Source organism: Silene latifolia, chromosome 10 (assembly GCF_048544455.1).
Source record: "Silene latifolia isolate original U9 population chromosome 10, ASM4854445v1, whole genome shotgun sequence".
NCBI lineage: Eukaryota > Viridiplantae > Streptophyta > Magnoliopsida > Caryophyllales > Caryophyllaceae > Silene > Silene latifolia.
Genome location: NC_133535.1, coordinates 4511392 through 4533773, shown reverse-complemented (window position 1 = coordinate 4533773; position 22382 = coordinate 4511392). Strand labels below are relative to the sequence as shown.

At 31.8% G+C, this 22382-nt stretch overlaps 2 protein-coding genes, 1 long non-coding RNA gene and 4 other non-coding genes across 8 annotated transcripts; all 7 read left to right on the top strand.

Moving 5' to 3' along the window:
- Positions 1–7220: 7220 nt before the first annotated feature.
- LOC141607037 (germin-like protein subfamily 1 member 17) lies at positions 7221–10609 on the top strand. Of its 2 annotated transcripts, XM_074426413.1 has the most exons (3): positions 7221–7513; positions 9822–9859; positions 10175–10609. In XM_074426413.1, the coding sequence occupies exons 1-3, from the start codon at positions 7363–7365 to the stop codon at positions 10412–10414; spliced, it is 429 nt and encodes a 142-aa protein (XP_074282514.1). In that variant the 5' UTR covers positions 7221–7362; the 3' UTR covers positions 10415–10609. The 2 variants fall into 2 exon arrangements, with proteins under 2 accessions (XP_074282514.1, XP_074282512.1); XM_074426411.1 differs by having other exon boundaries at positions 9822–10609.
- A 4556-nt stretch (positions 10610–15165) lies between these two features.
- On the top strand, positions 15166–17009 carry LOC141606967 (putative germin-like protein 2-1). The gene is made up of 2 exons (XM_074426346.1): positions 15166–15310; positions 16432–17009. Exons 1-2 carry the CDS (start codon positions 15166–15168, stop codon positions 17007–17009), a joined length of 723 nt encoding a protein of 240 aa, XP_074282447.1.
- A 581-nt stretch (positions 17010–17590) lies between these two features.
- On the top strand, positions 17591–22379 carry LOC141604788 (uncharacterized). The gene is made up of 2 exons (XR_012526220.1): positions 17591–18105; positions 18185–22379. It is a non-coding gene; the product is annotated as an uncharacterized LOC141604788 (long non-coding RNA).
- LOC141609912 (small nucleolar RNA R16) lies at positions 18951–19035 on the top strand. Its single transcript, XR_012527815.1, has one exon. It is a non-coding gene; the product is annotated as a small nucleolar RNA R16 (small nucleolar RNA).
- On the top strand, positions 19208–19301 carry LOC141609911 (small nucleolar RNA R16). The gene has a single exon (XR_012527814.1). It is a non-coding gene; the product is annotated as a small nucleolar RNA R16 (small nucleolar RNA).
- Positions 20030–20122, top strand: LOC141609932 (small nucleolar RNA snoR20a). Its single transcript, XR_012527834.1, has one exon. It is a non-coding gene; the product is annotated as a small nucleolar RNA snoR20a (small nucleolar RNA).
- LOC141609908 (small nucleolar RNA R38) lies at positions 20239–20321 on the top strand. Its single transcript, XR_012527811.1, has one exon. It is a non-coding gene; the product is annotated as a small nucleolar RNA R38 (small nucleolar RNA).
- Positions 22380–22382: the final 3 nt, after the last annotated feature.

The following is a 22382-nucleotide window of genomic DNA, read 5'->3' as shown; positions in this document are numbered from 1 at the left end:
TGTCTCCATATGTAATGGTTGTTAAACAACCTTGTTTTGTATAATTATCACTAATGATGAACTAAATGGGACAGTTTAATCCCATTCTTAAACATGTACTAATGTTGTTTTATTTTTTGGAGGGAGCAATTAACTTTATGCTTTATCTTATTTAACTACTAATTATTCAACACTCTCTCCACTCAACAAACCCCACCAAAGTCCTTTATTCATTCTTTATTCACTTTCTTAAAATTTGTGCCCCATCCAAAGGGGAAGAAAAAGAAGAATAGGAGGGAGTATATTTACCACACCTGCATTATTTTTCAATGTGGGACAAATAACACACGAAAAAGTACACCATCTTTTTTGCACTTATTTCGATCTCCAACCCGATTTAATAATAATGAGAAAATACTATACTATCTATTTATATTCGTACGTTCTTTTCCATTTTTTGCCACAATTAAAATATGTACAAATGATATGATTTAAATTACATTTTTTTTTCCTAACACGACTTTTAAGATGTAATTGAGGGAGCAATAAAATGTATAAACAAATGCAAAATATTTTCTTTTTCTGGTGCGATTTTTATTAATGGTTAAACATTATGATGTGTTATAGTTACTCAAATGTAATGAGGCATAATATTACCTATATTTGAAAGTTAAAAAGATTTAATTCTACTATTTATCAAAGTAAAAAAGCTCATTATTGATTTGTTTGTGGATTCAAGATCTTTTTATGCATCACTTGATTGTATTATAATTCTTAAATTTTCTATTTTTTTTTTTTTTTTTTTGGTGACGAGGGGTTAAATTTTCTATTTTAGTATAGAGATTATCATTATATGACACATTAATAACCAATTTATGTATATTTAGCACCCATTTTATTTTTTTATTATGATTTTATCTTAAATAAAATTATTATATTATCGATTTTTTTAAAATAAACATTATAATATCACTAATATAGTAATATATAATCGCTTTTATAAATATTTACGTGATTAATATTTGTATGGTATTGTTGTAACTAAGGTTTGTCATTAATACAAACTCCTATAAGAACTCTCTAAGATAATTTTTAAGCGATTCAAAAGATCGATTTTGGGTTGATACCCCTAAGTTTCAAATATGACTTATATTTATAATCATGTGATATCTCACCTCATGATAATCTTCTAATGTGGGACAATTCAACTATTTATATGTAGTATATTTACCACATCTACATTATTTTTCAATGTGGGACTAATAAATATGTGCAAATAATATGATACTATATTCTAATGCTAGCATTTATTTACCACGAATTTAATTATATAATTTTTCAAAAAAAAAAAATTATGTTACGTTTTTGCTAAATGAGATGTATAAGTTTTTATACAAAAATTATATAATGATATAAACTCTTAAGAGCTCTCCAAGACAATGCTTAAGAGACTCAGAAGGTTTTGGGTTGGTATTTAGGTTCTAAGGATGCCTTCGATTTATAATCATATGATTACCCACTTTATGCTAAACTTTCGATGTGGGACAATTCTATTATTTATATGTAATATATTCACCACACCAACATATTTTTCAATGTGGGACAAATAACATACTTAGAAATACACCATCTATTTCGCACATAATTCGACATCTAACCCGGGTTAATAATAATGAGCAAATACTATACTCCCTCGATTCAAGACCAAATACAACATTCATTTTTTACACTATTCATGAACGAATAGAATCTTTACGATTTCTTGCAATATGTAAGACAAAATATGGTCATGTGAGATCTTATTTGATTCACTTATAAAGTACAATGAGAATATCAAATTTTTAAATTTTTTATAATGTAAACTTAAAGATATTTACGTTGTAGTTTGTGTCTTGGCAAGTGTGTAAATGAAAATGTTGTATTTGGTCTTGAATGGGGGAGTACTATTTATTAATATTCGTACCTTTTTTTTATAATACTTTTTTGGCAAATGAGATGTATAAGTTTTTATATAAAGATTATAAACATCACTTGAATATAATACATAATATAGAAAAAATATGTATATATCATACTGTGAAGATAACGATATAAACTCTTAAGAGCTCTCCAAAACAATACTTAAGAGACTCAAAAGCTTTTTGGTTGGTATATAGGTTCCAATGATGACTCCTATTTATAATCATAGGATCACCCACCTTATGTTAATCTTTCGATGTGGGACAATTTTATAATTTATACTTATTATAATCACCACACTAACATTGTTTTTCGATGTGGGATATATAACATATTAAAAGAAGTACACCATCTTTAATTCTCGTATGTGCAAATCATATGAAATCTATACTCTAATGAAAGCATTTTTTACCACGAATCTAATTGTATTATCTTCATAATTTTTATAACAACATTTTTTTGCCAAATGAAATGTCAAAGTTTTTATATAAAAATTAGAAACTTCTCATGAATATAAAATAGGAAATATAGATATTATAATAATTAAAAGATTCTCCACTTTATTTTTTATGTGGAAAATATTATTTATGAAACTTTCCTAAATTAATTTTTGATGATGTGGACGCTCTAGAATCGCTCGAAAAAACTCTCTTTTATATATATATATATAGATTTTGCTAATAAACACCAATTTGCCAAAAAATTCCAGCCCTCCGGTACTATTATTTGGGATCTAAAACTGACTTTACGAGCCAGCCTTTTTAAATTCGTTCGACAACCTTCTCAAATAGAAAAAATTATGAAAAACACAATGTTATAAGATCCAATCAATGATATTATACCTCAGTAGCCAGTGTACACCAGAAATGAGACGATAATTTCTTGCAAACTTGAATGAACTCGAACTGTATCCGATCCGGTTGACTTGTTTACCAGGTCTACGTGAACGTACTGTATTAACTTAGAAAAAGAACACCATGCATTTAAGAACAAAATTAAAAGAACTTGAAGATTCAACAAATTAAACGTTAGGTTAAAGGTATATATCAGGATGAACAGCTGCCTAATTGTTAAGTAATTGATGGATTAATTGGGCAAGTAAAACAAATAAACAGATGATGTTCGATGTAGTATAGTAACCAATAGATCCAGAACAACCACCACCATGCATGCGTGTAGTTGGTAATCGATAAGCTTGATTAGGGAGGTTTGATACGGTGTAATAACCATCTTAATTATATTAAAATTTTAATTTGTTGGACACGTCTTAGTCAAATGCTTAATTTGGCACGATATTAGACCTCAGAAGCATCTAAATAAAAAGGTTTAAATGGATGGATATGATGTTATATTATACGTAAATTATACTATACGATAATTGGATGAAAATGACCATGATCATTTTATAATAAAATAGCGATCATTTTACGTTAAAAAGTGATCACTAATTATTACTCCATAAAATGAGCACTTTTCTTCGTAGCACAATACAACCATTTTATAAAATGTAATAAACTTACAAAAACCTATCTTCGTTCGCTGAATAATTATATATGAGTTTTTAGGGGTTACTTATGGATAAATATTTGTAAAATTTATAAGTAAAAGATTCCACAATAAAACAAATAAATTGTAATCAACATAAAAAAGACTAACTAATCACAAAAAGTGCGTATCATTCGAATTTGTCACACTTGGATGGTTGAATTAATATAAGTGAATAAGTGATTAGTAGGTTATTACTTATTAGGTAGACCTGGGATTATTAGCAGCGGCAAGTTCTCTCGTCATCTAAAAAAATATCATTAACGTATTAATGAGCAACTTGATAGTGTTAATTATTTGACATTTTTTTAGTGGAATAGTTATCTAACGTGGGGGGTGGGGGAGTGTCTTACACTTGGCCTATCTTTGTCAACGTTTCTTTAATTATTAGTAGTTGAAATTGAAATTTAGGGTTTAATGATTATTACACTTAATTAGTCAAAAAATTAAAAGAGTAATTAAGATTGGTAAGCTGTTTATTATGCTCTTCATCTCTTCATCACCATAAAATTTAGTTGGCGGATCGATCCCCCACAACTGCGATTGAGAGGGGTTTAAATACCGTAATCCTTGGACACGCCCCGAAATCCGGATTAGTCGGCCCAATGTGGTTCGGATTACCGGATGGTTTAGACCAAAAAAAAAAAAATTAGAATTGTTTTAGGGCAGTTAATTGTGCTTGTATTTATTGTATTTAATTAATGATTATTTCATAGGTCTTATATTACTCCAAATTTCAACTTTATCCGGCCAATTTAATCCCTCCTATCTCCCTCCTTTTCCAAATCAGACTTAGCTAATTTTTTTAATGGCTATATCAGATAATTTATATACGTTCTTTATTTAATTCTAAATTAATTCATTGTCTTTCTTCTTCGTTTACTCATCTCCTTCCTAAACTACCTCATATAGCGCGGTAAAAAAATTAGTTAACGTTGATTTGAGAAGGGAGGGGAATAGGAGGGATTAAATTGGCTTATTTGAAGTTCCGAATAATATAAGAAGGACACACATAGTTTGGATTAAAAATTTAAATAAAACTTTTTATAGGAGTACCTTTTTTCGTGTATAGTGGTGGAAAGCGTAAATTTAATTAACAATTTAACTACACATTATTCCATGCCGGAGTATATATTATTTCTCTTCCATATCATTCATTGCTTTATTAATGAGTGTCATATCGTTTCAGGAAATCACTTAACTCGTTTAAAAGATATGTAGATAAGAGGTAACTAGTTTTTAAACCCGTGCACTGCACGGGTGGTAACGGAAAGTTTTGTCATAATTAAAAACTTATATAATTTTTAGATTTAGTAAATTTACCAAATTATAGAAAATTTTACTTTGTCTACCTGTATACTTTGAAAATTTTATTTTAAATCTTATTAGAAGCACTCTACCATTTTTTTATTTCGACTTTTTAAATTATGAGAGTGGAAATCTAAAAAATGAATTAAGATTATTGTAGATATCACAACCTGTTTATTTACGTAATATATATTTAACTTTATGCATTATTATACACTTTCAACTATATTATTTCTCTTGTTTGATCTCCTTCGATTCTCTACGTTCTCTGACATTTTCTCACCCACCCATCCTTTTTCTGGAGGTCAGAAACCAACATTGGCCACCACGGCCAACTACCTCGGGACCCACCCAACACATCCTCCACCACGTCCAACACCTCCATTCCACTGGTTCACAACCTCCCCCTCAACCTACCTCATCAGCCTCTATAACTAACCACCACCCTCCAATCCATATTCTACCTCCTCCAATTCATCAACCCCAACCCTCTCTTGCCTCTATCATCCCTTACATCCCCTATATTTCCACCGTACTTCCAACATGATCATCATCCTAGTCCCACTCCATGTGTAACCCTCTAATACTCTTACGCATGCGCCTCCTCACCCCATCATTACCCATCCATATTATTACTACAAAGACTTAAAGTCACAAAAATGGCATTTCGTTTTCGTCATCTTATCAAATAATATCGTTTTAGTTAGACTTACTAAAGACTTAAAGTTACTTAGCTACCGTACCAGTTAATTTTAGAGCCTTAATCTGTTAACGTAAGTTATATTTATCTTTGTCGACAATTAATCTTTCATATAATTCCAAAAAAAAAGTTACTCACATGTCCCCATAAATAGTGCTCTAGTATTTACATATTACTTTCTCATTTAAGTTTATTGGTCTCATTACTATGTTATTGTCCAAATATGGATATAAAAATGAATCAAATAAATCTATTAAACATTAAAATATGAACAAATTAGTTAAAATAATAGTAATATTTTGTGATAATCCGAATCACTCAACCGCTACCAAACAATTATACATGTATTAAAGAACTTAAAAGGTATTTGTAACACTGAGAATTGAAGAATGTGTAAAAAAAAAGTGACGTGAGTACGAAAGGCGAGATACAAAATATTTGTTTCAGACTTGCCGATATACGAAATCTAAAAGTTTATGAGTTGTTCTCAACCGGATGGATTGTACTTGAGTACTTGACTGAAACGAAGGGGGTGTTGATAAACCTGCACATTTAACAAAATTGACTTGGAGATCGGAACCCTTTTTTCATACGTAAATAAGAGGTTAAATGATTAAAAATACATCATTTAACCCAAAATTATTCGACCGATAATGACCCGACCTGAACCGAAAGGGTAGGCTGCTTCCGATATGACTCGAGTCTCGACCCGACTTGACCGATCGAAACCCGATCCAATTGACACAATTGCCACCCCTAGGCATAATCAACAAATGACGATAAAAGTTGTCAACCTTGGCATGATCAACCGTTCCAGACTAATTCCAATAGTAATATATTTAGGTTAACTATATGGATAAAATGATAATAATAAGAGACGATGAACGTATGTCTCTTGAGTAGACTATTTCAAAAAAAAAAAAAAAGCGACAATAATTTAAGCTCAATCTTTGATTCTTTGGTAATAATAGCACCTGCAAACCTTCAACATGACATTATTAGTGAGACTAATCATGCCATGGAGGCATGGATTAAGCTCTCTGTTTTCCCAATCTTCGTTGATAATATGGAACACAATATTTATACAGAGAAGATGCAAAGTCATACAGCTAACCTATAGTTTAGGAAAGGTAGCAATTAAATAGAAGATTTGCTAGCTAATTATACGGAGAAAATATGTGAAAAATATAGTAACTAATTATTGTTAGGAAGATTTTATCATTGTGGAGGTTATTGCAATCGTAATTTGATTTCCATCTTTCACAATTATATATTATATTTAATTTTATATTTAATATTCATATATGGATATTAAACTTGACATTAAAAAGGTGGATAACATGTGGCAAAGTATTGTGAAGTGACACGTGGTCCACGTGGTAATCAAAGAAGTAGCTGGTTATTGCTTTAATATAATATATATTAGCTGGTGAATGACATGTATTTACCCATATTTTTGTAGAATAAGGCTGAAATTATTTGCATTTGACATGTGGCAGAAGCCATCTGCCGATGACATGTGGCAGATGGTTTCTGCTTTAATATAATATATGATTAACGAAGAGAATCCAAATCGATAAAACCGTAGCTTATCTATAATAGTGATATATTTAATCCTATAATTAGCTTGAATAGTGCACTTAGAAAAGGACGGTGGCTCAATTGTGATCACAAATACGACGATATGAATACGTTGCACGTACCGACACATGCATGGTTGTTAGTTCACTCTATTTCGAGTATAAAACGGTCACTACTTAGCAACAATACATACTACTACTTTTTTGCAAAACCTAATTGATTAGTAAGATTAAATAATATTAATATAATATTAATAAGCTTACTAGTCATACTTACTTGTGTAATTAATTATGGGAAAAAACCCTAGTGAATATACCATATTGGTGATTACTACCATTTGCATGGCGATTACGATGAGCTTGAACTTTAATGAGGTCGATGCTTCTGATCCTCCTCCGCTTCAAGACTTTTGTGTTGGTATTGAAGATCCTAAGTCTGCAGGTTCGATTTTCATTTAATACAATACTCGTATATATTTTTGTTTTCCAGTCGTTCAAATCGATAGTTGTTATTTGCTTGTTCTCTACGTTGCAAAATAATTATTGATCGAGATGAAAGGAGTATATATTGTTGAGTAATAATATCTTCGATATCATTGTGTGGTATCTTGCTAAGAAGTAGTTAAGTCGGCGAGCTTGACCATGTATATATAAACTGTAGTATATATACTAACACAAATTCGCATTTGTGAAGCACTAACACGTCATAAACTTTTATGACGTTTCACAATCGATTTAAATAATGTTAAATAAATTTTAAAAAGTGGTTATTGAGATGTCACAAGTCATTTTTATCCCAAGCAAAAATAGCTGATATACGAAAATGAAAATTTGTTGAGTTGTCGAATTAATGACTATATCATCATGTCATATATATATGGATCACTACATTAGATAGAATATTTTATTTTATTTGCACAAGATTGTTAAATACACGTAGCAATTTATGTTTTAGTCATTTGTTTAACTTTTTCTCTCTTTTCGTGAGTGAAATTGTAAATAAAGGTAATTAAATACGAGTAATATTCTGTAACTCTGTAAGTGATACTAAAAGACTAGTATAGAGTAATATTTTACATAGTAATTCAGGCAAAAACTATCGCCATGAATTTAAAAATTTCTCTTAAATCTACATAGAATTTGAGTAGAGATCACCTGTCCCACTTTTATGTCCCATCTTGTGTCCCATTCCCTTAAGATCTTGACACATCACACTTGAAATAATAAAAATGGTAATATTATATCTCCTAATGCTAATGTGTCATTAGGAGAAGTAATGGGACACAAGATGGGACATAAAATGGGACAGAGGATCTGCTCTGATAGAATTTTAAATTCGTAATTTATTTATTTGGCTCCACAATTAGGGTTGAGCAAAACCGGTTACCCGATCCGGTTTTGCAAACCGGTTCGGTCCCCGGTTTTAAAAAACCTTAAATTTCTTAAACCTCACCCGCACCTCTTTTAATCCGGGTAACCGGTTTTTCTGAAATTTTCAAACCGGATTTGAAAAGCGGTTACCCGAACCGGTTTTCAAACCCGGTTTTTGGTTGAATGCTCTTGAATGGCACAATAATTATGCTGCCAATTTGACTTTTGAAGTCAGTCGTTGTCAAATGTTAAAATTACTTCATAAAAAAGTCATATATATTAAAGTTCAAAGAGTCATAGACATGTAAATGGTGTTCAAAACTACAATTAAAGAGTCACAGACATCTAAAATTACTTCATAAAGAAATAGGCTTTTGATGTTTTGGGCCTAAGTCTTTGGCTTGGGTGTGTTTAACTCATAAATGAAATTATGTTTTTGAGAAAAAAGTCAATCCGGTTTTAAAAGCGGTCTCCGGTTTGGTTTTATTTAGACCCGCACCCGCACCTCATTTATGCTTAAAAATTCGGTTCGGGCCCCGCACCGGAAAAAACCCGAATTTTTCGGTCTCCATTATTCGGGTTTCGGTTCGGTTTCGGTTTAAAAATGCGGTTCGGCTTTTTTCGCTCAGCCCTATCCACAATTGTTTTTTCACATTTTGCTTGCTAAGATTATGTTTTATCAAATAATGTGCACTTAGATCGATTATGTTGTATTATATATCCATGGAAAAATTTTAATTCCAATTTTCTCATTTAATGGGAAATACGCGAACAATCGGTCTTCTGAAATTGTAACAAATTCCAATTTTAATTCCAATTTTCTGAAGTTGTCGACTTAATGGCTACATCATCGATCACTACATTAGATACAATATTTTATTTTATTTGCACAAGATTGATAAATACATATAACAAATTTCTGTTATAGTTATTTGTTTAACTTTTTCTCTTTTTTCGCGAGTGAAATTGTAAATAAAGATAATTAGGTAATTAAATACTCGTATTATATAAGTGATATTGAAAGACCAATAATATTTTACATAGTAATTCAGGCAAAAATGTCGCCATGAATTTAGAATTTTTTTGTAAAATCTAAATAGAATTTTGAATTTGTAATTTATTTATGGATTTATTTCGCTCCACAATTGCTTTCTCAGATTTTGCTACGATTATATTTTATCAGCTAATGTGTACTTAAATCGATTACGTAGTACATATTATCCATGGAAAATATTTTAATTCCAATTCTCTCTTTTAATGGGAAATACGGGAACAATAGGTCTTCTGAGAGACCGTATCCATCTTGAAAAATCTAACATTGTTTTTTCTTTTTTTTTTTTTTTTTTTTTTTTTTTTTTTTTTTTTTTTTTTTTTGGCAGTGTTTGTCAACGGATTGATATGCAAAAACCCAAAAAAGGTAACAACCCAAGACTTCCTATTCAAAGGGTTCAACGAAACAGGAGACACAAACAACCTCCTCCATATAAACGCAACATTAATAGACGTAGAACGTCTCCCATCCTTAAACACACAAGGCGTAGCAATAGCCCATATCGACTACGGTCCATTCGGGTTAAACACGCCTCACCACCACCCTCGCTCATCTGAAATCTTCGCCGTATTAACTGGCACCTTATACGCGGGTTTTATAACCTCGGATTATCAATTATTTAGCGTAGTACTTAATCCAGGGGATTTATTCGTGTTTCCTCAAGGTTTATTACATTTTCAGTATAATTTGAAGAAGAGTAAGGCTAGAGCGATTGCGGCCTTTGGTAGTCAGCATCCTGGCCGAGTTAATAGTGCTCAAGGGTTGTTTGGTACGAAACCGGCGATTTTGGATGATGTTCTTACTAAGGCTTATCAAGTTGATGATGAGGTTATTCAGAAGCTTCGAGCTCAGTTTTCTCGTTCTTTAAATAATGAGGTTCATATTGGAAGATCTGGTAATAATTTTGTTAAAGATGTTTGATTAAATGTACGAGATCGCATGTGATAAGGTGGTATTGAAACTCGGTGTCATTCAGTAGCTCCCTATCACTATTCATTTGCTTATGATTTGTTGTATATCATTAATAAACGTGTGTATAATATACTACTCCGTACTTGTTTACTTAATTATTTTGCAATGTGATTATAGTGTCAGAATAAAGGTACTAAAAAAATGCATGAATACACACACTTTGATTGAATTGTGTTTTATAAAACCTTTATTTGTTGTTTTGGACGTCCATTTCATTTCATTTGTAGATGATTAAAGCAAACGATGGCTTCAAGACCTTTAACTGATGGTTATGTTGGAGTCTTAACATAAAATTGGGCCGTGTCAAACCCAGTTATAAAAATGGTTTAGTGCCTACAACTCTCTTTTGGGCTTACAGAAGCAATCTGCTCCGTACTCCGTTTCAAGATCACATCGTTCGAACGTCTAAACCTTAGACTCTGATACTACTTGTTGGGCTCGTAGTTGCGTTGTCATTCACTAGTCCACATTAGTACGACTTTGGTCCAACCCTCACATTTCGGTTCTTAAACTCCTTTTAAAATCCGTCGGTAAAAAAGCACGCTCGTTATAAAAATGTTCTTTCATCCTTTTGTGATATAATTATGAGGTAGAACTTGAATTTGCCCCTAATAAGACCTATCTATACACGTTGAAAAGTTGTATTAGTCATTTTTTTTATTCCTACAATTGTATTATTAGGAGCAAATTCAACTTCTATCCCGAAATGACCCAAACGACACAAACGATCCGACCTAAAATAACCCGAAAGTGACATGAGAATATGTTAACCCGAAAATCACTCGATCCGAAATGACCCGTCTTAAACCTGGCCCAAATGACACATTTACCAGGTCTAATTATAAATATGTTAAGAATTCATCAATGAAAAATATGCCATTCTTATCCATTTTATCATTAACTAGTATAGATCTCGCGCGAATGCGCGGTTTTTTAAATAGAAATATTAAAGAAAATAATAATTATACAACTAAATCAATTTGAAATTTAATTGTAAAATTTATTATTAATGTTTTGTATTAATCGGTGGAAAAAGGAAAGTTCAGTATAACTCAGTTATAGATATAACTAGGTTTGGTGCCCGGCTTCGCCCGGACTACCTCTATTTACCGTTAAATTTTATTTTCAATGAAATAAATTATGCTGGAGTTGTCTAACTCATACGTTTACTCTTTGTAACATATTTTCTAGGGCATATCTTGTAATTATGATGAAATTTAAAGTTTATTTTCAAATTATGAGACACGTTCACTACCTCGCTATTAATATTATTACTTTCACGACATTCTTTCTCAATATCATTACGTTCACTACTCCCGCGGTTACTATTGTTTCTTTAACTACTTCCTATATTTTTTTTATGTTAAATTCATTATTCCCATTAATTTTATCCAACTTATATTTAAATAAATAAATATTTTCTTGGGTCAATTGGTTATTTAATTGTTCATACTTTTTCTCATTGTTACCACTATTACTTTCACTACATTCGTAGTTACTTTTACTACTCCCACTATCATTATTATAACTGTCACTACTTCCACATTAATACCGTTAATTTTAGTAATCTCGTTGCGGCTACTATTACTTTTACTACATTTAATTTAATGTATAATTCTATGATGATAGTAATTAATTACATAAGTGGGGCATGTTAATTTTAAGGAAAATCACTATATTCTTGTGTTTTCTAAAGGATTGTACTTTTTCACATACGGATTTACTCTTTCACATATGACTTTTACAATATTACCCTTTATCATTTTTTCATCCCTTCCACCCAATTTATTTTTTTTCTCTCCCTTCCCTCGTCTCCCTCCACCACCAACTCACCAACACCATCTCCTTCACCAACTCTGGTCAATCCAATTGCCGGCAAAACCTCATTCCGAACAATCTACTTCTGCACACTTTTCAATAAGGATGTCAGAATTTATAAATTCCGCAGATCATCAATTTTATCACATTTGTAAAATAATCTTTTGAAGACAAAATGGGTAGAACTTCTACTCAAGTTGCTCAAAGTTTGAAGATTTGGTGTGTGCTCTTTCCGTACCATGAATTTGAAAAGCAGCATGGCCAAACAGATCAACATGTGATACTAATCTATCCAAAGCATCCAAAACATCATATTCAACTCGGAAATTCACATATAAGATTACATTTTCTCTAAATGATAACCCTAATAATTTCAGTACATCGTATTAATAATTGCTAAATAACATAATTATTTTACTAATTGGAGAATTATAATTCATTGTTCAACTTTTTAGAATAATTAGATTCGATTTCTAAGTTTGGAAAAAGGATATGTGATATGGAAATTTTTCGTATGTGAAAAAGTAATTCCGTTTCTAAATTTAATTACTTTAATTTAATGTAATTTCCATAAATATTCTTCTCAAGGCATCTTTATATTATACTTTTAACCAAAACTATATAATATCTACATTGAGTTCCTTTTATCAGGTCCATCACACGGTGCTATCAATTTAAAACTATATAGTATAATTAATTTGTATAGATTTCTTTAATTACATTGAAGTCCCTTGGTTTCTGGAATTAATATATAGTACTAGTATTGGTGTCCGGCTTCGCCCGGGCTACCTTTACTTACCATTATATTTTTTTTTTCATTAAATAAAATTACTTAAATAGTATAACCCATAAATTTATCATTAATATTTTTTTCTATGACATATCCTAAATTTACGATGAAATAAATTTTGAGACAAATTCACTACTCCCGCTATTAATATTACTACTCCCGCTATTAATATTTTAATCTTATTAATAAAACAATAGTAAAACCATTTCACTACTTGCTCATAATCATTGTTACTTTTTTCCGCCGTAATTATTGTTAGTGTCACTACTGCCGCTTTAATATTGATAATTTCACTACTCCCGCCGTAATTATTGTTACTTTCCTATTCCCGCATTAATATTGATTATTTCACTACTCCCGTTGTTGTTTTTACCACTTTCACTAATCTCGCTGATAATATTGTTACTTTAACTATTCAAATGAGTGATTATTATCATATAACTATATCAAATGTTACTATACATCTAATAAACCATAAAGTTTAATAAAATTGCATAAATTTTAAATTTAATATATAATTTTATGATGATAATAATTAATACCATAAGTGTGCATGTTTATACTAATTAATTATTTTATTTTAAGAAAATTGATCTTCAAGTCTTCTATAAATATTTAGGAAAATTACCAAGCATCTTCTTTCTTTTAGTCTTTTTGAAATTGACCATCTTAATTAATTATTTTAGTCTCTTACAAATGTTTAGGAAAATTACCAAGCTTCTATATAATTTAATTTTAACCCAAACTATATAATATTTGCATTGAGATCCCTTAATCGGGTCCATCACACGGTGCTAGTGATTTAAAATTATATGGTATAATAAATTTGTATAACTTTCTTTAATTATATTGAAGTCCCTTGGTTTCTGGATTTAATATATAGTATTGATTGATATAATGAAAGCCAAGTTATAGGTATGATATGATAAAAGTCTAATTACAGATATGATATAATGAAAGCCCAATTACAGCCAAATTCATTTAGGCGGAAAAATTTTGGAGATCTCTTATTCTTTTAGTATAAGGGGATTAATTCATTTCATGTTCTCCACAAATGGTTGTATTATTATATCGAGACTTTGCTCTTTATTTGATGGATTACGGCTATACTATATAATTTGACTCTAATATTATAGTCATAGTTGTTTTCTTTAATTAGTTTGTTCTAAATATATTCGTGCTTGCACTCCTAGGTTTCGAGACTTGGCTCTTTTAATTCGCTCGACGTGCTTCGACTACGATGTTTGGAGACCCGGCTTTGAATGTGGATCATATTGACTTTTTAATTACCTCATTGAATTATTTGTGGAGCACTAGCACGGGCTAACCGCATCCACATTCGCATGTGAATTACTCTTTTCATTTCGATTATTTGCTTACTTCTGATTTAACCACTTTACGACTTTGTAAAAACGGTCTCTTAATAAGCTATTGAGATACCGTCTTTCGTGAGACTTACTCTTTCCGTAAGACTTTGGAAAGACGATTATCAAAATAAATGAGTTCTTTTGATTAATAAAGATATTTAGATATTACTCAGCAGATTAATATTAGCAGAAACAGATTGGTCAAACAGATTATAAATGACACATTAGATTGACAGATTTGACTAGTATATATTTTAATTGGCAGATTTAGTACGATACCTTTTTGAATTATGAAACATCTGCCGAAAATATGCCTCTTACTTTATAAAATTTTTAAGAAAAAATACAATTGAGTGTGAATATGGAGAAGTTCTGATATTAATTTACTCAATTATTATAACTTGTATAGTTCTATAATTGTGTAAATACACTACGAATGTAAAAGAGAGAAAAAAAAAACAACTCAACCGTAAAATAGAAATTCTAAGCTCGCGTATCAACTGTTAATTTGTTATTACTAAACAATAAAAATAAAAATAATACGTGTGACGTTACTTATTTCATTATCAACATACATTTGACTTTATATAAATATACATAAAAATTTATGATAAATGAAATAAATATTAACATAGTTGCTGCCCTATTGGGTATAAAAATGCCCTAACTGAATAGCTAATTATCCATTATCTATTGTACTAAAAAACCTTAATATTTGTCAAATTATGGTAAAATTATGGGAAACTTGTGTTGCTATGTTAGTCATTTGCATGGCATTTGCTATGAGTTTTCACTACTATAAGGCAGGTGCTTCTGATCCAGCTCCTCTTCAAGACTTTTGTATTGGTGTAAATGATCCTAATTCTGCAGGTTCATTTTTCTTAATTACATTTTTGATTTTACCTTCTTAATCATTGTCTTTTTATTTTAATAGTTCGTGTATATAATACTCCCTCCATACCAGACCAATGGTAACATGATAAAAAATGGGGTTTTTAAGAAAAGATGGTGAAAGCAGGGGTAAAGAGGGAAAAAAATAGGTGGGGTATGTAATTGTGGGTTCATTTGTGAGTTGATAGGTAGGGTATGTAATGACATTTTGTGTAAATATAAAAAAGGTATAAGGATAACTTGGTAATGTTGTGGGCCAAATAAGGAATGTTACCATTGGTGTGGTACGGCCGTATTAGGTACCATTGGTCTGATATGGAGGGAGTATTAAGTTTAGTCTAAATTTGAATCGGGTGGGATCATTATTAGGTGATAAAGTTCTTCCTAAAATTACTGCATTTTCAGGATTCAAACTCGAAATCTATTGTTAAGCTGGAATAACCTCTTACTATCTGATTTAAATGCTTAGTTATAAGTTTCTTCTTAATCATTGTTTGCTAGTCATTTATTAGCTTAATAATAATGGAGTTTCACCTTGTAATGAATATATTACACATAATACTGTCCTACAGAAATAACATTTTGTCTCTATAATTATAATACTCCTTCCATTATTTTATATATGTCATTCTCACATTTCGAGGCACTCACTTCTCTCTTCAATATCTCTCAAAATATATAAGTTAATAATATGAAATGTATACTCTTTTGAAAACAAATTTTATGACGAATCTAATGATATAATTTTTATAATTTTTTCTAGAGTATATTTTTATATAATTGAAAGTCAAAGGCTTATCTCGTAAAATGAAAACGTCATATATAAAAGAATGGAGGGAGTAGTACATATATTCTCCAATAATCATTTTTCGTTTATGTATGTATTCGTTATTAGCGTAATCTAGTCTCAATAATTTTGGAGAATTTGTGCCCGATAGGGTGACTTCATATATGTGTTCGAATTCCCTTTCCCCTATGTTGTATTGACCTTGCGTTTCAGTTGACACTAGAAAATTATTATTATCTCATATGAGAATTTATGTTTGAAATAAGCAAATATTTATTTTAATTTTCACAAAGTTGGTGATTTTGTTTTATAGTGATTGTCAATGGGTTGCTATGCAAGAACCCGAAAAAGGTGACGTCCCAAGATTTCGTATTCAATGGATTCAATCAAATAGGAGACACAAACAACGTCTTGGGTTCAAATGTGACAGTAGTGGACGTAACACTATTCCCGGGACTTAACACACAAGGTGTGTCCGTAGCCCATGTAGACTTCGGACCATTTGGTCTAAACACACCTCACCACCATCCCCGGGCTTCCGAGATCCTAACCGTCATAAGTGGAACCATATACGTTGGTCTGGTAACCACTGAATACGAGCTATTTAGTGCTGTGCTTAACACGGGTGACTTGTTTGTGTTCCCCCAAGGTCTGGTACATTTTCAATTAAATTTGGAGAACACAACCGCGAGAGTTAATACTGCATTTGGAAGTCAACATCCTGGAAGAGTTGACCTCCCTCAGTCATTATTCGGAGTAATGCCCAAGATATTAGACGATGTTCTTACTAAGGCATACCAAGTTGATAAATATATTGTTGAGGAACTCCGATATCAGTTTGATGCTTTAAATGGGATTGAAATTGAAAGGAGTAGTAAAAAAAATGAATGAAGACTTATAAGTGATCACGGTTTAACAGGGTGTGAGAACGTGTTACTGCGAGATGAATTTAATAATTACTCATTGAAAAAATCTTAAATTTATCAAGTATACCATATCATTGTATTGACATACACACATTTATTTTCTTTTTCATTTGTCGTCTTCTAATTTCAATAGGTTATGAAACTATGAAAGATTCTTGTATAAATTTGAATGAATTCTTATAGCCTTCGCTTTGTGTGTTTGATATGTTATTAGTGTATAAATATTTCTATTTCTACAAATTTTATGTTTATTTAGATTAGAGTTGGCAATTTTGACTGACCACACTTGAGCAAACTCGACTTGATAGAACCTGAGAATTTTGCAAATCGAAATCGACCTGACCCGATGATGACCCATAACCCAACACGACCAGATGATTAGTGATCCGAACCCGATTGACGACCTGACAATTATTAAGCTTAATATTGATCAAAATTAAGTGATTACTATTTTGTTTTTAAGATTGACTTAATAATGAAGTAATTAAACAAAATAATAGTCGAAAATTGAAATAATGCGATAAAGTAGCATGATAATGTCCCAGCCCAAAACCCAACCCGATCCGATACAATATTTGGCCCGAAATAACCCGACTCGACCCGAAAGAATAGGTTGACCCGATATGACCCGATTACCACCTCCAAGTGGTGATGACAAAAATGGGCCACAAATCACAATGCATGAAATTGAAGCTTATGACCATATTATGATCCAACCCAAAAAACAAAACATGACTCCCAAACCCTACTTTTTCTGCTTCTTATATTTCCACTTTGTATCCGCCTCATACCTCTCATTCTTTCTTTCTCTCTGCTTCCTCCTAATTCTCAAGGTCCTCTAGGTCACCATTACTGTATCCCGACTGAGCAGCAGTAGCTTAATTAGCTTAATCTCGAGATTAAGCTACTACTGCTCAGCCGGGATACATTTATGGTACGCCGAAAAGACACGAGAATTTTAACGAGAATTTTAATTTAAGTAGAAGCTCAGCCGGGATACATTAATGGTAGTCCGAAAAGACACGAGAATTTTAATCTTAATCTTAAGACGGATATATGAGGTAAAGCCAAATTGTCATTCCCGTTTTAATCTTAAGACGGATTTACTCGTTTTAATGTTTTTATTGGTATTTTGTGCAGCTTTCTTCTGGATTGCTTCTTGTTACTGGTATATTTCCGCTATTCATTGTTTTTTGTTTATATTTTGCCTCATCCACTTATCATCCTATCCCACACGATATATATATTTGTTTAATCGATTGTTCTCTTAATTGTAATACTGTGACTCTAGCTGTTGTTTTTGGGTTTTGATAAATTAATACTGCATTTGAAGGGATTTTTACTCGGTCCGTCCCAATCATTTGTTTACATTTGAAAGGATGAAAAAGGTAAACAAATAATGAGACGGAGGGAATAATGGAATATCATTTAATTAAATTGCTTGTGCTTTTTTTTTTGTTGCATCTGACTTATCTTCTCTTGAGTGAACAATACAAATTGCAATTTCTCAAGAGATAAAACAGATGCATATATTTAATCTTGGTCAGCTTACCAGCCCATCGCATTTATGTATCGTTGCTTTGGAGTCAAATGAACTTGCCAATATTCGCATTACAATTAGTCTCACTATAGACGGATACATCTGTCTATAGTTATAGACGATTCAAATATACTAGAGTGGTGACATTTTTGGGCCCCTCCACGCAACTTGTTGCTTGTCTTATAATTAAATTGCGTGAATATTTGGCCCACCTATAACTATAGACGGATATCTCCCATCTATAATGAGAATTTGTGTTTGTATTATTGTTACCGATTACTCCCTTCCGTCATTACTTACACAAGAATAAAAACATGAGCCTGTTGAATGTGAGGGAGTACTATTTTATACCTAATTACCCAGAGAAGTTGCATATGATGAAAATAACTTATGCTTAACACTGAATTTCTTTCTTGTTGACTACAAACTTCGCTTATTATCTGATGCTCTTCTCTAGTTTAATTACTAATTTTTCACGGGTTTTCTTTATTATCTTGTTTATCAACTTTTTATTTGAATTACTTTCTTTGTCCCTGTCATTTGTTTATCTTTTCTTTATTAACTTATTCAAAGATAAATAAATGATTAAATGTTTGAGACGGAGAGAAAGCTAATTTATTTAGATGGGCAAGTGATGAGAAACAATGCAATACTTATCCTACACACTGAATCTTTTTTCATGTAGATCACAATCTCCGCTTATTATCTGATGCCCATCTAATTTATCGATTTCTATATATATTGAAAAACGGTTTTTCTAACGTGTGCCCTAAGGGTAACCGGTAACCTATTTGTGGAAATTTTCGCAAGATATTTTCACTAGTTATGGTAAAATGATTTTATGCTTGAATATCTTATTAGAATACCTTGTGAATATTTCCACATTTATGTTATTAAGGGGCACACGTTAGAAAAACCGATTGAAAATTTATCATAAAATTTGTTGAGGTTTAATTGTGTTATGTTTGAATAATAATATCAATGATGAGATATTAACAGACGGGCGGTCGGAATTGATGCCATGTCGAATGTCTGCGTATTTCCTTAATTGGGACTTCTCTGAGATAATTGTGTTTTTAGTCTTCTATTACTGTAATTGATGATTTATTGATGGGAAATTTGGTTTACGAATTCTTGCAATGATGATTAGCAAAATTATGTCTGGACTTATGAAGTTCACCAGAACACTGATTATTTATGCTTTTTATATTTGCTGAGCAAGAATTAGTTCTTTATTTTTCTTATACGACTTTTTTAATGATGGTTAAAACGGTGAAAATGATGTAAATTTTCGAGGAGTTATTGATTACTCATTGAGTTATATGATTATCTCCAATTTGATAGGAAGATCTGATTCATCCTCTTTATCATTTTTTTTCAATTTTTATTTTTACGTCTTTTAATACGTTTTTAAATATCGGTTTGAACTTTGATCATTAAATTAAGCCAGTGATGATTTCAATTTGGTTGGTTCGGCAATGCATTGATTAACATTGCATAATGTTGAAATATTTTATTGAACTAGGACGGTCTGAGGCTTATTTTATTTTTTAAATACTTTTTCAATGTCTTAAATTTGTTATTTTTTAATCCAAATTTGATTTATTCAACAATGTTTTATTAGTTTTATTGGGTGGTAAACTGGTAGTATATAAATTGCGGATGATGAGAAAATTTTAAATTACAGTTATCCCTGTCTGATAATTCTGTGATGAAAATTTGTAATCTGACGCAATTATATTCTCTTCACTCTGTTTTACTTCCTAGTGTCTAATACTCCGTATCATTTATCACAAATTCTGGTTTAACACGGATATCTTTTCATTTTAAATTTTATCCTGGATATGCCACTCTTTCTAGTCTAGAGAGCAAATATTCCTTTATTTATAAGTTAGTAAATGGAGTATCTACAAGAACTATTCCTTTATTTTATCTTCACAATTTGGTCTTGTTCATCATCTTTTTTAATTTGGGTTACACCTAATTCCATCGACATGCTTTAAAGTTCCTGTGGCAGAAGTGATATTCACTGTGAAATTATCGCCACCTTTTAATTTTGTGATAATCACTCCCAAGTTCTACCGTATTTGGATCCTCCTCGTTAACTCCCTTAACTAAAAGGATAGGTCAAGGGGGTATTTACCCTATTCATTTGTCTTCTGCCTCCTTTGTTAGGACTTCGGAGTACTGGGCCCTCCAGCTACTGGAAAGGTTCCAAAGCCAAAGCCGTAAAATTTGGGATCGTACTTTTTGTAAAAGTGGTTGACTTATAATTACTCGTATATACATTTAGCGTTCTGTTTTGATACATTTAGAGAGCAGCACGAGAGTTGTGACCGCATTTGGAAGCCAACATCCCCGAAGACTTGACATCCCTCCAGCAATATTCGGAGTAATGCCCGTTATTTTAGACGTTTTATTACTAAGGCCTACCAAGTTGATAAGAACATTATTGAGGAGCTCCGATTCTGTTTTCTACTTTCAATGGGATTGAAATTGAAAGCATCAGTGAAAAGTTGAGTGAAGACTGGTAAGTGATCACGGGTGTATGGGGTGCGAGAATGTGTATTTGTGCAATGAAATTAATACTCCATTGACACACTCTTTTTCACTAAGAATATTTTTTTATTTACCTAGTATACTAAAATGTCATTCCATTGACACTCTTTTTCACTCGTCTTCTAAATTCAATAGGGTATGAATCTTTGAAAGATTCTTAATTCGTATAGCCTCACCTTGTGGATAAAAGGGATAACAAGATAGGGGACTGGCTAATTGATGAGCGAAGGTGTTGGAATGAGGTGAAGCTGTGTATGCACCATGGACCTTCAACAATTTGGAAAATTGAAGTTCCTCCAAAGGTCCTAAAATTCTTATGGAGGGCGTGTAGCAGTGCTTTACCTTGTAGAGCTAATGTCAGAGGCGATTGGGAGATGCAGACCCGGTGTGCTCTCATTGTCAAAGTGGTGGTTGTAAGTGATTTCCTTGCTCTATCTTTTTTTTTTGTGTCCCTTGGCCCAAATTATTATGCATTGGGAGGAGCTGGTGTTTAGGTGTTTGAAGCGGGAAGTGGTTTGTAAGGCTGTTATGGTACTGTGGGCAACCTGGAATGCTAGGATAAGGCTTTCCATAGGGTTATAAGCAACCCATGGCGGATTGCCGAGGAGGCATGGAGTTATTAGGAAGTGTGGAGGGAGCTGCAAGGGGAAAAAGGAGGGGGTGGTGAACTGGTGATTAAAAACCGCAGAGACGGGCTGTGCACTGGCAGTCTTGCAACAACTTAAGGAAGGAGTAATGATAACTAATGTCGATGCAGCAGGGTTGGGAGAGGTTGGTACTAGAATGGGGCTGGTAGTCAAGGAGCTTTTGTTTTGTGAAACGATAATTTAGGACTGTCAACTTTTGTTTTGTGCAACGAAAAGGAAATAGGGTGGCTCGTGGCATGGCACGTTTGACACCGGTGAATTACTCGACTAGATTTTAGGTACCATCGGTGCTGTTGGCCGTTGAAGTTTTTGTAATATCAGACATTTTGTCTGCTTTGATTAATAGAATTCCATATTTTTCCTCAAAAAAAAGGTCGAATGGATGTTTGTATTTCATTAATTGGATTAGTAGTCGATGTTTTCTTATTACTCCATAATACATCAAGTCGGATCCAAATACACCCCTACTAGAGTAGTAGTTTGTAAAAGTGATTACTAAAAAACCCGTTGTACAATAAATTTATGTAAACAGTCTTGTATAAGTTCGTGAAGACGTGTCCTCATAGTTTAGGAGAAAAAGGATTACGCATCT

Bases quoted from the DNA above. Each gene is read 5' to 3' on its own strand.
- LOC141607037 (XM_074426411.1), top strand. From the start codon at position 7,363: ATGGGAAAAAACCCTAGTGAATATACCATATTGGTGATTACTACCATT. The intron at 7,514-9,821 runs GTTCGATTTTCA...TTTTTTTGGCAG, and splicing joins TGAAGATCCTAAGTCTGCAG to TGTTTGTCAACGGATTGATA.
- LOC141606967 (XM_074426346.1), top strand. From the start codon at position 15,166: ATGGTAAAATTATGGGAAACTTGTGTTGCTATGTTAGTCATTTGCATG. The intron at 15,311-16,431 runs GTTCATTTTTCT...TTTGTTTTATAG, and splicing joins AAATGATCCTAATTCTGCAG to TGATTGTCAATGGGTTGCTA.